This window comes from Pollicipes pollicipes, unplaced genomic scaffold (genome assembly GCF_011947565.3).
Source record: "Pollicipes pollicipes isolate AB1234 unplaced genomic scaffold, Ppol_2.1 Scaffold_3447;HRSCAF=4054_pilon_pilon_pilon, whole genome shotgun sequence".
Taxonomy (NCBI): domain Eukaryota; kingdom Metazoa; phylum Arthropoda; class Thecostraca; order Pollicipedomorpha; family Pollicipedidae; genus Pollicipes; species Pollicipes pollicipes.
The window spans coordinates 7392874-7407802 of record NW_023596297.1 but is presented as its reverse complement, the minus strand read 5'-3'; the positions used below and the strand labels follow the sequence as shown (position 1 = coordinate 7407802).

At 50.6% G+C, this 14929-nt stretch overlaps 1 protein-coding gene across 1 annotated transcript in view; it reads right to left on the bottom strand.

Annotated features, from left to right (window-relative positions):
* LOC119091488 (sodium-dependent nutrient amino acid transporter 1-like) overlaps window positions 1-14723 on the bottom strand; it is a 32716-nt gene extending 17993 nt beyond the window's left edge. Inside the window, exons 1-5 of the mRNA XM_037214289.1 lie at window positions 14614-14723; window positions 5367-5456; window positions 4697-4865; window positions 4434-4523; window positions 939-1161 (exon numbers count right to left, since the gene is read on the bottom strand). Coding sequence (XP_037070184.1) covers window positions 939-1161; window positions 4434-4523; window positions 4697-4865; window positions 5367-5456; window positions 14614-14628 — 587 coding nt within the window. The 5' untranslated portion in view covers window positions 14629-14723. The remainder of the gene's footprint in view (window positions 1-938; window positions 1162-4433; window positions 4524-4696; window positions 4866-5366; window positions 5457-14613) is intronic.
* Between the last annotated feature and the right edge of the window lie 206 nt (window positions 14724-14929).

Genomic DNA, 14929 nt, shown 5'->3' with positions numbered 1-14929 from the left:
ATGGCAAATAGCAGGGCTAAAATTTAAGCTCCCGGTGGGACTTGAACATGCGACCGCCCAGTAACTGCACACCATTGGGGAAGAGCGCGTGGGGGCAGATATCCTATATCCGCCGCCACCAGTCCGCAACATGCTTCTGAGGCCCCAGGCGTGCCCGGGCTTTGCGCCCTCTCACTGTTTTCAGGCGGGCCCTGGCGACCGTGACAGCGCCGGCAGCACCCTTCGCAACACTCACCGAAGCTAAGGCCTATCGTCGGAAGCGTACCGTATCTACTCCTACAGCTTCAAAAGGAAGTTAAGTGCGTACAAATCAAGCTGTGCACTTCATCGTTGGTCGCTGGTCAAGAAACTTCTTCTGTGCTTGACAAATTTCCTAGCTATTGAAAAACGCAGTTGGAAAGCTTCTTCGGGTATCAATTTCTTCCAATACCATGACGTTTATAACCAAACTGGCACAACATCCGAAGCTGGAGCTGAGTGAATAATGCAAGACAGCACTTTCAGAACTGGGAATTTAGCGTTTCGTTTTAAAATGTTTTCAAGGCGGTGCGAACAGCAATTATAATGACAGACCTGAATGAAACCTGACTGATGAAGGACGTAAAGCGCTTGTAATGACGCGTTAGTCAAATAAAGCAATACTGTAGCGATAATTGGCCTGCGGTCTGGAAAATTGAGCAAATACACCACAGTGCATAGTTCATTTCAAGGATCACGAGAAAACCCCAGAACCTCGCTGATTCTCCGTTAAATTGCATAAGCTTCTACAAACAGCACATAGCTGATTTATCAAAAACTAGAAAAGTGTAAATTTACCAAGCGGGAGGCAATGCAGGGCAAACGTTGGCCACCCAACGAGACTTTACAGAGCAGAGTCACGACATCCCTCAGCAGTGCGCAAGGTGGTGTCGCGCCCGCACAGCGGCGCGTGCACTCACTGGAAGTACATCTCGGTGGCGCCCATTGGCTCGCTGCCGTTGAGCAGCGACACGTTGGTGCTGGGGTCGACGCAGCGTGTCATGTCGGCCCAACTCGGGTCACACTGCGTCCAGGGCAGCACCGTGGCGAACGAAGCGAAGAAGTAGAACACGGTCAGCGCCATCAGCGCCACGTAGTAGGAGACCACGGCCGAGGTGGCGATCATCTGGCCGTATCCCACACCTGGTGGACAGAGGTGGTGTTGCACAGACACTGTCGATGCACGGAGGCAGTGTTATATAGACACTGTCGGTGGACAGAGGCGGTGCTGTACAGACACTGCCGGTGGACGGACACTGTCAGTGGACAGAGGCAGTGTTGTACGGGCACAGCCGGTGGACAGAGGCAGTACTGTACAGACACTGCCGGTGGACAGACACTGTCGGCGGACAGAGGCGGTGCTGTTCGAGAGCCGGTTCTGCACACACCCGCGGCTTAGAGGGACGGTGCAGTGCAAAGATACGTAAATTCCCTTTAAAACGAATTGGACTCATTCCTAAATCCCTTTAAGTAAACGGCATGCCCACGCCAAACCTCAAATATGGTCGGTTGAATGGATTGCGGGAGCGAATGCAATACGTCCGCGATCTGTTGAACCCGTAACAATACACAATCAAATAAAAAGGTTGAGGCGATGTGATTCTTTCGTGATGTTGCCTATGCTGATTCATTGCCTATCTCATAGCTGGCATTTTTCCTGTTCGGCTGCGACGCCTGAAAGGCAGCACTATCAGAGCGGAGTGTCAGACCATCGGCCCCTGTAGTCGGCACGAGCACAGGGAGTGAAAGTGAAAACGGACCATGGTTCGGTTTCTGAACCTGCTACGCGTTCTGCAGCTGAGCCTTGTACGAGGTTAACTGGAACTGAGCACGGACAGCTGAGATGAAGGTACGAAAAAAGATAATCAATTAGTTGATACCAAGGATCAGGTACAAATGGCTGGCAAATCTCACAGATCTTAACAAGTCTCGCCAACAAAATCAACACAACTATTGGCAAGCACATTCGTATGAGCTTTAGGTAACTGAGACCGTGATGTTACTGCCAGCACAACCCCAGCGCTGGCAGGCGTGTTGCGCGCGCGGGCAGAGGGCCAGCTGGCGCCCAGCATAGACCTCCAGATGCGGTCGCTCCATAAACAGACGGGTGGACAGCGGACCACTGCATTCCGTTTACCCGGGCAGAAAAGAGACCAGCGCTGGACGTATGCCGCCGGGCCAGTCTGTTTGCCATGGTCGATACGTGGCGGCCGGCTGGGGAGGGTGGCGGTCGGCCGGGGAGGGTGGCCGGCGGCCAGCTCGCGCCAGCTCGCGGACGGTCCGCCGGCCCCCGGTGGCCGTCCGCCGGCCGCCTCTGTTCGGCTTTTTGTACCGGCTGCCTCCGTTCCGCCCCCCCCCCCCCCCGCCCCTTCCCGTGCCGGCTGCCCCCCCCCCCTCCCCGATTACGCCAGTCCCGGCTTCGCTAGCCCGTCTCTCCGTTCCGGTTCCCCCGTTCGGACTTTCCAGTCCTGGCTCTCCCGTGCTGGGTGCCCACCCCGGCTCACTCGGCTCTCCGGCTCCCCCGACTCCCCCGGCTCGCCCGGCTTCCCCGGCTCCCCACTCCGGCTATTCCGTGCCGAGTGCCCACCCCGGCTCCCCGACAGCCCTGCTCCCTAGCTCCGGCTGTGTCGCCCCGACTCAGCGGACTCCGGCTCCCGCCGCCAGCTGAGAAAGGCCTGAGTGGGTGGGGAATAATCCGCGTCGCGATTATTGCATTCCTAGCGACTGATCACGGCCAGAGAGCGGCGATCCGGAACCCAGAGCCGCAATAACAGAGCAGTGGCATACGATAATGCTCGCAAAAAGCTCCCGAACCCTCGGCGGCTCCGCCCGCGCCAGAGGGCAGGCCGAGAGGAATCTATTAAGCAGGGCAGCGATATTAGAGCAGCACTGTTCAGTACGGTACATGCCAGAAACTCATCACGCCCTTGCCTTTGCCAAACCAAAATGTTCTGAACAATGAAAATGTTCCCAAATGTTCACCGAGCCAGAGGACACGCGGTCAAGAGATGCGTCACCGAGCCAGGGGACCCGGCTAAGAGATGTGTCACCGAGCCAGAGGACACGCGGTCAAAAGATGCATCTCCGAGCCAGGGGACCCGGCTGGGAGATGTGTCACCGAGCCAGAGGACACGCGGTCAAGAGATGCGTCACCGAGCAAGGAGACCCGGCTAAGAGATGCGTCACCAAGCCAGGGGACCCGGCCAAGAGATGTGTCCACAGATCAGCTTGGCAACGCGGGCACTACAGGCATGAATAAATGACCACTTTGAACTCCTTCACATCATGCTGTCTGATCCACGTCCAAAATTATCTCACAGTCTGCATGGAATGGTTGCGAATGCTCTCTGTTGTCTTAACTTCATATACACAGGCCCAACACTAGAAGCGGTGGCGTGGAATATGTTATACGCGGGCCAAGTCCACCACGATGTGTTTACGTCATGGTGGCACCGGCAGAGCCGAACCAGTCTGAAGGTCAATGGGGGCGGTGGAGTGCCTGCAGTGCCCGGCATTCTTACTGCTCCCGGGGACGACTGACAGACCTGGCACAGACCTGGTGCAGAGTGACAGGCCTGGTACAGACCTGGTGCAGAGTGACAGGCCTGATACAGACCTGGTACGGACCTGGTGCAGAGTGACAGGCCTGATACAGACCTGGTACGGACCTGGTACAGACCTGGCACAGACCTGGTGCAGAGTGACAGGCCTGATACAGACCTGGTACGGACCTGGTACAGACCTGGCACAGACCTGGTGCAGAGTGACAGGCCTGATACAGACCTGGTACGGACCTGGTACAGACCTGGCACAGACCTGGTGCAGAGTGACAGGCCTGATACAGACCTGGCACAGACCTGGTGCAGAGTGACAGGCCTGATACAGACCTGGCACAGACCTGGTGCAGAGTGACAGGCCTGATACAGACCTGGTGCAGACCTGGTGCAGAGTGACAGGCCTGATACAGACCTGGTACGGACCTGGTGCAGAGTGACAGGCCTGATACAGACCTGGTACAGACCTGGCATAGACCTGGTGCAGAGTGACAGGCCTGATACAGACCTGGTACAGACCTGGTACAGAACTGGCACAGCCCGACAGACCTGATACAGACCTAGTGCAAACTGACGGACCTGGTACAAAACCCTGGCAAAAACCTGGTGCAGACTGACAGGCCTGGCACAGGCCTGGCACAGACCTACAGACGTGGCACAGACGCGGTACGGACTGACAGACCTGGTACAGAACCAACACAATACGACAGACCTGGTACAGGCCAGGTACAGACCGACAGACCTGTCACGGTCCAGACGCTCTGCGGGCCATCAGCTTCCGGGGACAGTCTGACTTAATGCGTCCAGACGGCATGCGGGTGCGGAGGTGGTCGGCCACGCCCCGACCACGCGATCTCTCACCTCTGACGGCGGGGACGACGCTCCACACGCGCACGCTGCCGTGGGCCGAGAACTGGCCCAAGGCCAGCTCCATGTAGTACAACGGCTTGCCTGGCAGCAAAGCACACACGCTAGATCATGTGTGGCTACAGCAATAAAACGAGGGCATTAATAACTGGTAATGGGGTTTATACTCGCTTCGCTAAACGTTGTTTCAGAAATGCGCTCGCGATTTTGCCTTCTAACACCTTGAAGTAATATAACAGACCTGCCAGTCAACCCACCTATCGTCAATAGGACGATCACGTAGGGTATCAGGAAGGCGCCACCGCCGTTCTTGTAGGCCGTGTATGGAAACCTCCAGACGTTCCCAAGGCCCACGGACATGGCGATGCAGGACAGCAGAAACTCGACTCGGTTTCCCCATCGTTGCCGTGGAGGTTCACCGTCATCCTGCCAAAGCAGAATCTGGTTAACAACCGAAATGACGACGAAATGGCATTTCCAAATGACAATCAGCATCTTTTGGTTCATGCAGCTTCCGATTAGTGTTATGTACCCGATAGATTTCAAGCCCCTTGGAAACCGAAACTTTTCGAAATCAACGAAATCAACTTTTGCACTAATGTCATTATGGAAACCACTCAGAATATTCACTCCAGTGAAACCAATTGTGTTGAGAGATGTTCACGCGTTGTGATCTGCAAGCTATTATAGCAACGGCGTGGTGAGCTCTGGCTCGTAGGCTGTGGTCTGTCGTGAGCCCCAGAGATTTGGGAACAAATCGGGACCGCACGAACAACTGATACGAAGTGGGGATTGTCACTGGGTGACGCAAAAACGCGTCTTTGACGATCACTTCCGAAGGGCGAAAAACTTGGTCCAACTGGGGACATCTGCTTGGTCGGGCCGCCCGTAGACATACCCGTGATGTCCCCAGAAGGTTTAACTCACAGCAAGGGCGTCATCTGTCTGGGCGTTTGCCTCCTCTGCCGGTAGCCCTCCGGCCGCCGGCTTCGTTTGGTCCGGTCCCGACAGCGGTAGCTGAAGACAAGCAGTGTCCTGTAAGTTTGTGATGACGGGCCAACGAAGTGCACCTGACTCTTTTCCCTTTCATGCCGATGAGCTATTCTTGCAATGTCAGGGACAAAAGTGTCTTCAATGGTATCTTATCCGGCTACCCTTCCACATAATACCCAGCTCGTCAGAAAGTTGGATGGTGTCGTCACACCTGCTTTGGCAGATGCTACCGGCTGCACTTACATGCAGCTACATGTGAAAACTGTGGTTGATGGTGCCCAAAATATTGCCATTCTCACTAGGCCGGCGGAATATTTTATACACCTTTTGGTGCACTTCGCATCGAGGATGCTGGTCGTTGTCAAGACTTAAATGAAAATATGGGCTGGGGATGTCCCTGATGTCAAAGAAACTATAGAGAGGCTTGGTTCCAGAAAGTGTAGCCTGCTCCTGGGTGTCCACGCGATACGGTGACGCATCCCTTCGTAAAAGGACGACTCTCGACGTTCAGGCTACTAGACATAAACATACCAGTTAAGAACTCATAAAGCCCGATGTGACCCACGCTCAGTTTAAAGTACCAGCAGACAGATTCGTCTTAAAAAGAGCATTCCACATTTGTATGAAATTTTGAACTGGGATAGCCATTTAAAGATCTATTGGGGGATGAACCCGAGAAATATTTAGCGCCGTCCGTCCTTTGTAAGCTTTAAAATCCTTCGGTTTCTCAGCTTATAAAAACGTCGCGTGAATGCTTTGACACCATAGAAACGTTCTGCGAATACTGCTACCTATTGGCCACGTACAGCTCAAGGCCACGAAAATATTATCATTGTACTATTTGTGTCTGGCGTACTCAGGCAACGCGTTTTGCGTTTCATGCAAGCTTTGAGCGCAAATCACGTTACATTCCATGCAGTACAGAAACTTGGACATTGGTGCGAGTTGCGACGGAAATAAAACTGGGAACCAGATAACTTGAACAGAGGGTTTCACATTTGTAGGGGGGTTTGAACTAAAATAACATGCATATGGGGGTTTGAACAAGTAAACGATATAAAATCACGGACATTTATGCAGAAGCACCACGAGAAAGGGAAAAACAGGCACACGTAACGATATTTGCGTTCTGCAAACAGCGCAACGATTATTACGACACCTCCCGATAAGTTTGAGTACCACAAGTGAGTCAGTCCATCCGCTACAGTGGCAATTCTGACATGGCCAATCTGGCAGCGACTGACGTCATAAAGACGTTTCATGACACAATAAGAAATGACATATTAAGGATCATATATAGTACAAAGTGAATTGTGTGGTCTAGAGCAGTCTTGTAATTCAAAACAAACCTTTAGTTACCAGTGAGCTCATTTCATCACATTTGATGCTTGTTTGCCTTTTGAAATGTGAAACACTATTTTCGACCGCTTACGAACATCGGGGCTATATGGCAACGAATGATGCACGTGCTCGTTCCTTTCTATGCAATAAGGAGCCTTTCCTCACATAGAAGATGCCGCCGACTAATGCCATCCCACAGCTGCACGTGTTCCGAGCTAATCTCCGGATGATGCCATGGAAGGCAGCGGACCAATGAGACCTTCCCCACCTCCTTCCCCCCCCCCCCCCCCTCCCGATGAAGATGACATCAACTAGAGTTAGAGACATTGCCAACTTCGGTTGGAGCGTCGAGGTCTCCACCATCATACTGGCCGTCTCAACAGCGCCAGTTACCCCCGAGGTGCTGCTGGGTGTAGTGACCTGCACCTGCTCTGCGAAAGGCAAGGCAAGTAGCGCTGCCCGCTGCAGTTGCAACAGCAACAGCGCAGGCCTTTGGCGTCAAGACTACTGTAAGTGCGAGGAAGAAATTGCGTGCTACGGTCGTTGTACCAGCGAGCAGATGAACATCAAAGAGAATGAAGGGAAGCTGGGTGTACATAGTGACGATGACTGCGAAAAGCAAAATTGGCACGCATTCAAGATAGCGACGGCCGCGTTCTTGAATTATAAATTCTGAGAAATAATTAACTGAGGATAAACAAACCAGATTAATTTGGCCATCCTTAATATACAGAGCGTATTTCCTTGAAAAGTTTGCCGAGGTTCACATTGCAGGACCAGCATTTTTGCCCCTTAACTATAGAGGGCCCTTCAATATAAATGTCATTCTGGGTCACGTTAACTAAATGTCCAATAGGGTGACGATGTAGCCATCACGTAAAGAGGCGATTCATGCACTGCCCAAGCAAACTGGTCATAAAACGGATGTTGTGTTTTGCAGTGAGGCCGAAGCCATATTTCAACTCTAAGGAGAGCCGAGCATATGACAATATATGAAATAGGTTATACAATAATGAGCTTGGCAAGTCTAAAAAGTTACCATATCACATGTCCGCACCTTAGTAATACGATAGGCGCCGGCATTTTTGACGGCGAAGCAGTCCAAATCTTATATGGCCTTGGTCCAAATATTTCAGCCTGATCTGATCGGAGGAGGTACTACTCACTTAAGCGCACATACCCGCGCGTCTATGTTGTAGCATCCAGCTTGATTTAGCTATTTTAGTTTCATCCCGTCGTGGTATTATGATGAGCCCGATTGAACATGTCACTTGGTAGTACTCTAAAGCAAAACTCGTGACCATTGGGCCCACCTGTGACGCCATCAGTGGCATGCAATTTCAGCAAACTTGTGCAGGCAGCCAACAAACTTATATATGTGACGGTCGCAAGATCCAGGGATGTCTTATTACGTCCGATTCACTCCGATCAGGTTATTGGTTCTGGAGACATTCAAGGTGGTTTTGACTCCCTCCACGAGCGACCGGAAGATGGCAAACGTGCCAACTGCACGGAGCTTACGGGTGTTTTACACAATTGTTCACCTAAATTCCACCAGGCCCTACAATGGGTTTTAAAAGTTCCACCTTAAACCGTACCCTTACGGCCCAAATTATCGACCGCATTAGAACGCTGGTCCTAGGGGGAGGGGGCACTCGAGCTACGTTAGAAGGGAAACCCCATGATATCTTTTGATTCTGGGAGCCGCTGTCGACTTTAACTGTTAAAAAGAACCAAACAGTTGATCTGGCCTTTAGCTTGCAGCCCCTCTTCAGACGTTGTAATCATGAAAACATTAAAACGTTATGGCTATACAATGGGCTGATGGCACAACGTCTCCGATGATAAATTTTGGGCACTTTGCTTCCAAATGGCGCAACCTATAGAATCTTAATATCATTCTTGATATTTGCTGCAATTGTATGCAAAACTGTGCAATACTAAGCTTTTTTGTTGCCATGGAGTCGTTAGCCCATTTTCTGAACATTTACGCGTAGGCATATGTTAATAATGCGTTCCGCATCCGCACGGATGAGCTGGGACTTCTGATACACTGCTTCTCATGTAATGAAGTATTTTTCCCTGAACAACTTTAATTTGCCCCAAACGTAGATATTTGACATCAGATGACACGGAAGTGACACCAGATGTAATTCAAGCTGCTCGCTCAGTAGCTTATGGCTATAGGAAACGGATTTCCACCATGCCAGGCACAGCTTGACAGCAATACTTTTCTTAGATAAGAAACCATGTTCGGGGCCTCAGGTCATCGCAGTAAGATGTGCGAAGTGATCGCTGTTATGCAATATTTTAAACCCTCGAAGTATTGGAGACGTGTGCTCACTTGTTTTCTTGAAAGCACTCATTGCACGGGTGGAGCTTTCACGTCATTTTGGAGACATCGCGCTCCATCCTCCAGTGATCGCTTCGGCGCGATCCATATAACACTAATACCACCCAAAACGTCGGAGACACAAAGCGTACAAATGCCTGCACGTTCTCTAGGACGCATGGTCTTTATTTTGTAGTCCCTCAGTGGTTTCGCTGGTCCCCGTTTGTGGACGAGTTTCTTGCGCCTGCGCCGGACCAGGCACCAGCAGCAGGCGCTCCGGGTGTCATGTAATAGGCTGGATGCGAAAACGGCCACATCACGGGTGAGGTAGAGGTCGGTTCCGCCGACCAGCGGGTCCAGTAAACCCTCGCTCTGTCTCGCCCTTTTTCATCACCAGGACTGATAGGGGGGAGGGTAGATGCCAGCCCTGCCACTTCGAAACTCGGGAAAAGACAGCCTTGCGGACTACAACAGTGGATTGGTCTTAACGGGGTTTCATGATTGGTAATAAGTTGCACGTTGCTACGTCATTAATTGAAACCGTCATGCCAGGTCAAATGTACATTTCCCCCTAAAAATACACTATTTCAGCTAAACACGTCCATATTCATGAAACCATGCTAAGTAGCAACATACCTCCTCCAACTCACTCAACCACGGGTGGGTGGATCGGAAGGCATGCGCTCTAACCGACTGAGCTAACGAGAAGGACGACCTCACACGTGTAATGGACACGCTAATGACCTACGGCAAACAGTGTGCGGATGTTGCATCGATTAGCAGACTACAGTGGTAGATGAGTGACCGCAGATGACGTCACCGGAGCCTGATAAGTTGACCGAGCTGAAGGTGGCAGCGCTCTTTGGCATGCGTAGTAGATTTTTACGTAGATCTCTAGAGGTAGTGGATACCGAGATGGTGGACACGCGGTAGATGTAGTCTCCCAGCGGCTGGAGAGATTTGTGTCCGCTGACTCTCTGGGTGTGTTTTGTTTTATTTGTTTCACTTGTTCATTTGTTTTGTCACATAGATCTGAGTTGTATAGATCTAACTTACTCATAACGGCACATGATATAACATAAAATTACATACAAACAATAACATGGACATGTTACTGATGCCATTACGCGTCTACTGGTAGTAGTTATGGATTACATTGCAGCCACTAAGTTATTACTGCAACTCTGCAATTGCTGGAATATTCCCACGCCGCTAATTCTCGTGTATCACAGCCGCTTCTGGCTCGTGTGACTGCCGTTTAGAATATTATCCAGCTCATCATCGTTAAACAAGTTGAGTCTGAACCTGTCCCCAGCATGTAATGACAGGTGAACTCCGTTACCACTGTGAGTGAAATCAAAGCTTTCAGAGTTGGTTACAGCCGAGGAACGAGTAACCGAGTGACCGTGGTTACAGTAATCGTAGATCGAGTAACCCTGGTTAAGGCACAGCCTACAGCTGTTTGATTTTCCGGAAATTGCCTCCTGCGTTTGGTTGGCAACAGGCAACAGTGTTTGATAAACAAGTCATTGAAGTGGCCACGTGACCTTGGACAGCGGCGCAGACGCTAGCGGTAAAGTGCTGCCCGCCCTTAAAAATGCGACCTGCCAGGCAGCAGCATCTTATCCGCAGAACTATGTCCATGATTGCTGCATCGATCAGCGGGCAACAGTGGTAGCTTGTTGAACGCGGATGACGTCACTGACGCCCAATGAGGTGACCGAGACGAACGCTGTTCAGCAAAACGAAGCTGAGAGCGACAGTGGTCTGTAAGGTAATCTCAGGGCTTAGAGTTTCGAAAACTTTCCTCTTGTACAGATTACCGTTTTGATTTTTCAACCCGGGGTAAAACCTGACATAAATTTGCCAGTTGTGCTGGGCTTTACGTCATCCAGATAAGTTCTCCTGTTTTAAGTATAGAGCAGAAATGTCGGTGTTACACCTTTTGCAGGCTGTTTCGTACGATTTGGTTGAAATCTTTTCATAATCATATCTAGTTGATCATCTTCAAACTGCCGAAATCGGACCATATCCTCAGTATTCAAAGACACGCTTCTTCCCATTACCATAAGGCATGCAAGCATTACAGATGACTTCAGCATAACTTACAATCATTCGATTCAATAAGTTGAAGGTTATTCAGCGCAGTGTAAATTTGGGCCACGTCAATGTCTCAAGTCATGGCACAAGTAGCAGTGAACGTTTAACAATATCAAAAGTTTTTAAAGTTAGCCAATGTTTTATCCAAAAAGCGACAGTTTCAAAACTTTCAACACTGTAAAGAGGCCATTAACATTTGTCTCATGACAGTTTATAGCTATTCGATTTTCGAAGATCCGTCTCTTGTGTTCGTTTCGCAACGAACAACAGCGTTCGATAAAGCAGGCAATTCGTAGTCACGTGGTGTGGTCAGTTGTACAGACAACGGTGATAGATTGTTGCCTGTTCTTAACATGTCATCAGACATGGAACAGTGAAAAACAATGTGGAGACATCATGCCTCTGCTGAGTGTGAGGAGGGGTGCAGCGCTCACGACTGAGTTCTGGAAGGATCGAGGCACGATAGGCACGCGACGCCGACAATAACCTTAGCAACTTCCCTCTCGGCACGACAACGGGGACGGACACCGCTGATTTCTGGCAGTTTAGGTTATGTCAGACGCCGGAGCTAGATGATTGGGCGCGCGATTTAGGTGATATTTCGAATACGCTTCGATGTGGTTACTTGGGTTAGAGCCTTTTCGATCAGAAATGATAATTTCAGGTCAGTGAGATGAAGGAGAAGGGACAACGTTGAGGCAGAACTGCATGCGTCTGGGGGCCCACCGTCGAACCTTAGTCCTCACAGGGACCCGTCTGCGGGGTGCACGCTGGGGGCCCGGTCGGGGTCCCCCTCCAGGAGCCTCTCGGCCCGCTCGTGGCTGATGCATTCAGCCTGCATACATTTGAAGGTAATGAAGCAAGCATCAGATGTGATGAAATAAGCTTTCTTATAACTATTGGTTAACTTTTCAGTGGAAAATACTGATCTGGACAACATCATTTCCCGCCAAGAAACATGCTTCTTAATGCCTCATTGTTTGATTGCGTCATCGCGCCTTGCATAACACTGATTGAAAGCCAATTAGCGGTTGTTATACCTGAAAATCGTGCTCACGAACATCAGATATGAACGATTCGACGATTGTGGTCGTCTTGGCCTTGATCGTCGTATGGGTAACGCAATCGCAGGACTTCAACGACGTCATTAGGCGTCATGGATGTCTGGGTAGCCTTGAAATAACCTCCCGGAATAGTCTGCACATTTTCGCGGGTGTGTGACTCGGAAACTGGAGGCGCTTAGGCCCTATAAAGTGCAGGGCTGTGAAATACCCAGAATGATCTTAACAATGGCTATTTCATTTCAGAATCCCCACAAAATGTAGAACGCTCTTTAAGAAAAACAACGCGACTGAAAATGCCAATGGAAGTGGGAGTAATGCAGCCACAGGTGCATTAGTCCATACAGGACGATATTATGTACACAAACGCTCACCTTTTAAATTATCGCACCAATACCGAAACCACCACCTTGTGGGGCGTAGGAGCACCCCAAGTGAGTACCGGCCGTTACATGCAGTCACTTTTGCCCGGGCCCGCTGTCCGCTACATGTGCCGGGGGTGCAGTCTTTCAGTCAGCTGGGGGCCCCAGCTTCCCTCATCTCCCCCCCCCCCCCACCCTCAGCTTTGTGAAGATGTGGACCAAATCGTGGTATAAAACCGCTTTTGCGCATTTTCGTGGTAGGTTTGGCCATTTTCTGCTCAGCCTCTCCAGTTTACTTGGCGGGAACTGCATCCTGCTAGGTGCTATTATTTACCAAAGACAACCTGGCGAGACCTCCTTGCATGCACGATTGCAACGCGGTCCGTCACACCCGTCCGATCATCCGGGCCGTCACATTTCAGCACCATTCAACACCAACTGAAAAAGAACACATACGACCACATTCGCCGCTCGAATTGTCAGACGCACCAGTTTTGTCAGTCCACTGGTTCTGGTCAAGTATTGATCTAAATCAATGCTGATACGTGTCCAGTGGACATTTCTTCATCTACTTCAGCCTAATACATGGCGGTATCCGAAATCAATGGATGTGTGACGGTAGTGGAAAAACCCCTTAAAGGCAGTGTTCGACATTTGCATGGGGTTTTGAAGTGAACAAGCCATCTTGAAGATCATTCAGTGCAGCTTACAGCCCTGCGCTTTTTGAGGCCTAACTCACTGTAGTTTCAGAGCTGTTGATCCGCGAAGATGTGCAGACTATTTAAAGGAAACTGTTACAAGGTCACCCAGGCACCCACGACCCCATATTAATGGCATTCAAATCCTGCCATTGCATTGGTCATATAGCTTTCAAGGCCAAAAAATATAACTGTCGAGTCATTCTTATGTGGCGTTCGTAAGCACGATTTCCAGATACGACGACCGTCAACTGGCTGTCCATTAACGTTGTGTGGGGTAAGATGACGTAATCAAACAATAACGTATTGAGGAACACATTTACTAAACAGAGAAATGGTGTTGTCTAGAACGGTCTTTTCCATTTTAAAGTATATCAGAAACTCTAAGTGAACTAATTTCATCATACAAAATGATTGCTTTAATATCTTCAGATGTGAAACATTCCCTTTAAACTAAACGCCTGACGTGAGTGCATACCGGTTCTGATCTAAGGTGTCGATGATTAGACTAACATCTCGCTCAGCGCAGTATCGGTTTCGAGCCAACGTGTGGCGGGCACGTGGACTCACGTCCCCAGCATCGTTCTCGTGTGTCTTATGAGACGGCTAATTGGCAACCAGTCAAGAGAACCAGGCGCAAAAAGCGCAAAATCATGCAATGATATTGCATGGCACGCCACATTTTTTGAGAAAAGTACCTTGCATTGAAATTGCGTTATTGGACCAGGGCGTATGAACCGAAGTATATCTGGCAAGCTTCTCGTTCCTTATCCTTTCTCTGCAAACCGTTCCATAAAATTGCCACACAAGTACCGGATATACCGTATCTGAGCGCATTAGAAAACACCATCTACATTAAGAGCACTGGGATTTGAAAAAGCATGCGTACGCGGTCTAAATGTGCGCAGATGACTATACATACAAAAAGCATCGAGGGAAATCGACGTGCCAGACACATGTTGTTCAAGCTCGTGATGAACAAGCTGATTCAAGCGCACGAAGATCTGGGTGTTGCAAGATGCAAAGTACGTGAAATAGCTGAACATTCAGATTAATGTATACCGAGCGCCCCGAAACCGTGACATATGTACGGAAAGCAATTTGCTGTCGCCCTACGGTTTAAGTAAGGCGGTATCTATCGGAGCAGAGCATGGTCAGGGCGGGCAGAAAGCCGAGGTAGTCGTCCAAGCTGGCGTTGACCACACGCCAGCGAAGCCAGGGGACAGCGACGCCCCATGGTGTCAACCCAAGCACAGACCATTCCCGCCGCCCGTCCACCGGACCCACCTCCTCCACAACCATGGTCACTGCTCGCTGGCTGCTTGCGGCGCGCCTCCGTCGCACGGACCCCGTCGGAGCGTGCCAGCACACGGTCCGGGCTGTCAGCGCCCTGCGTCGGCCGCGTCGGCGCGTGGACTGCTCTGCGCCGCTGACGCCGGGCCAGCGCTGCACGCTCCGGCGTTGCGTCTCCCCCCTCCCCCTTCCCTCCCCCTCCTCCCACATCTCCCTGATGGTAGTGTCAGCGGCTGACGAAGCGGTCGCCGCCCATTCAGAGTGGCTGGCTAACGAGAGGATGGATGCCTCGCAATACGGGCGTGGTCTG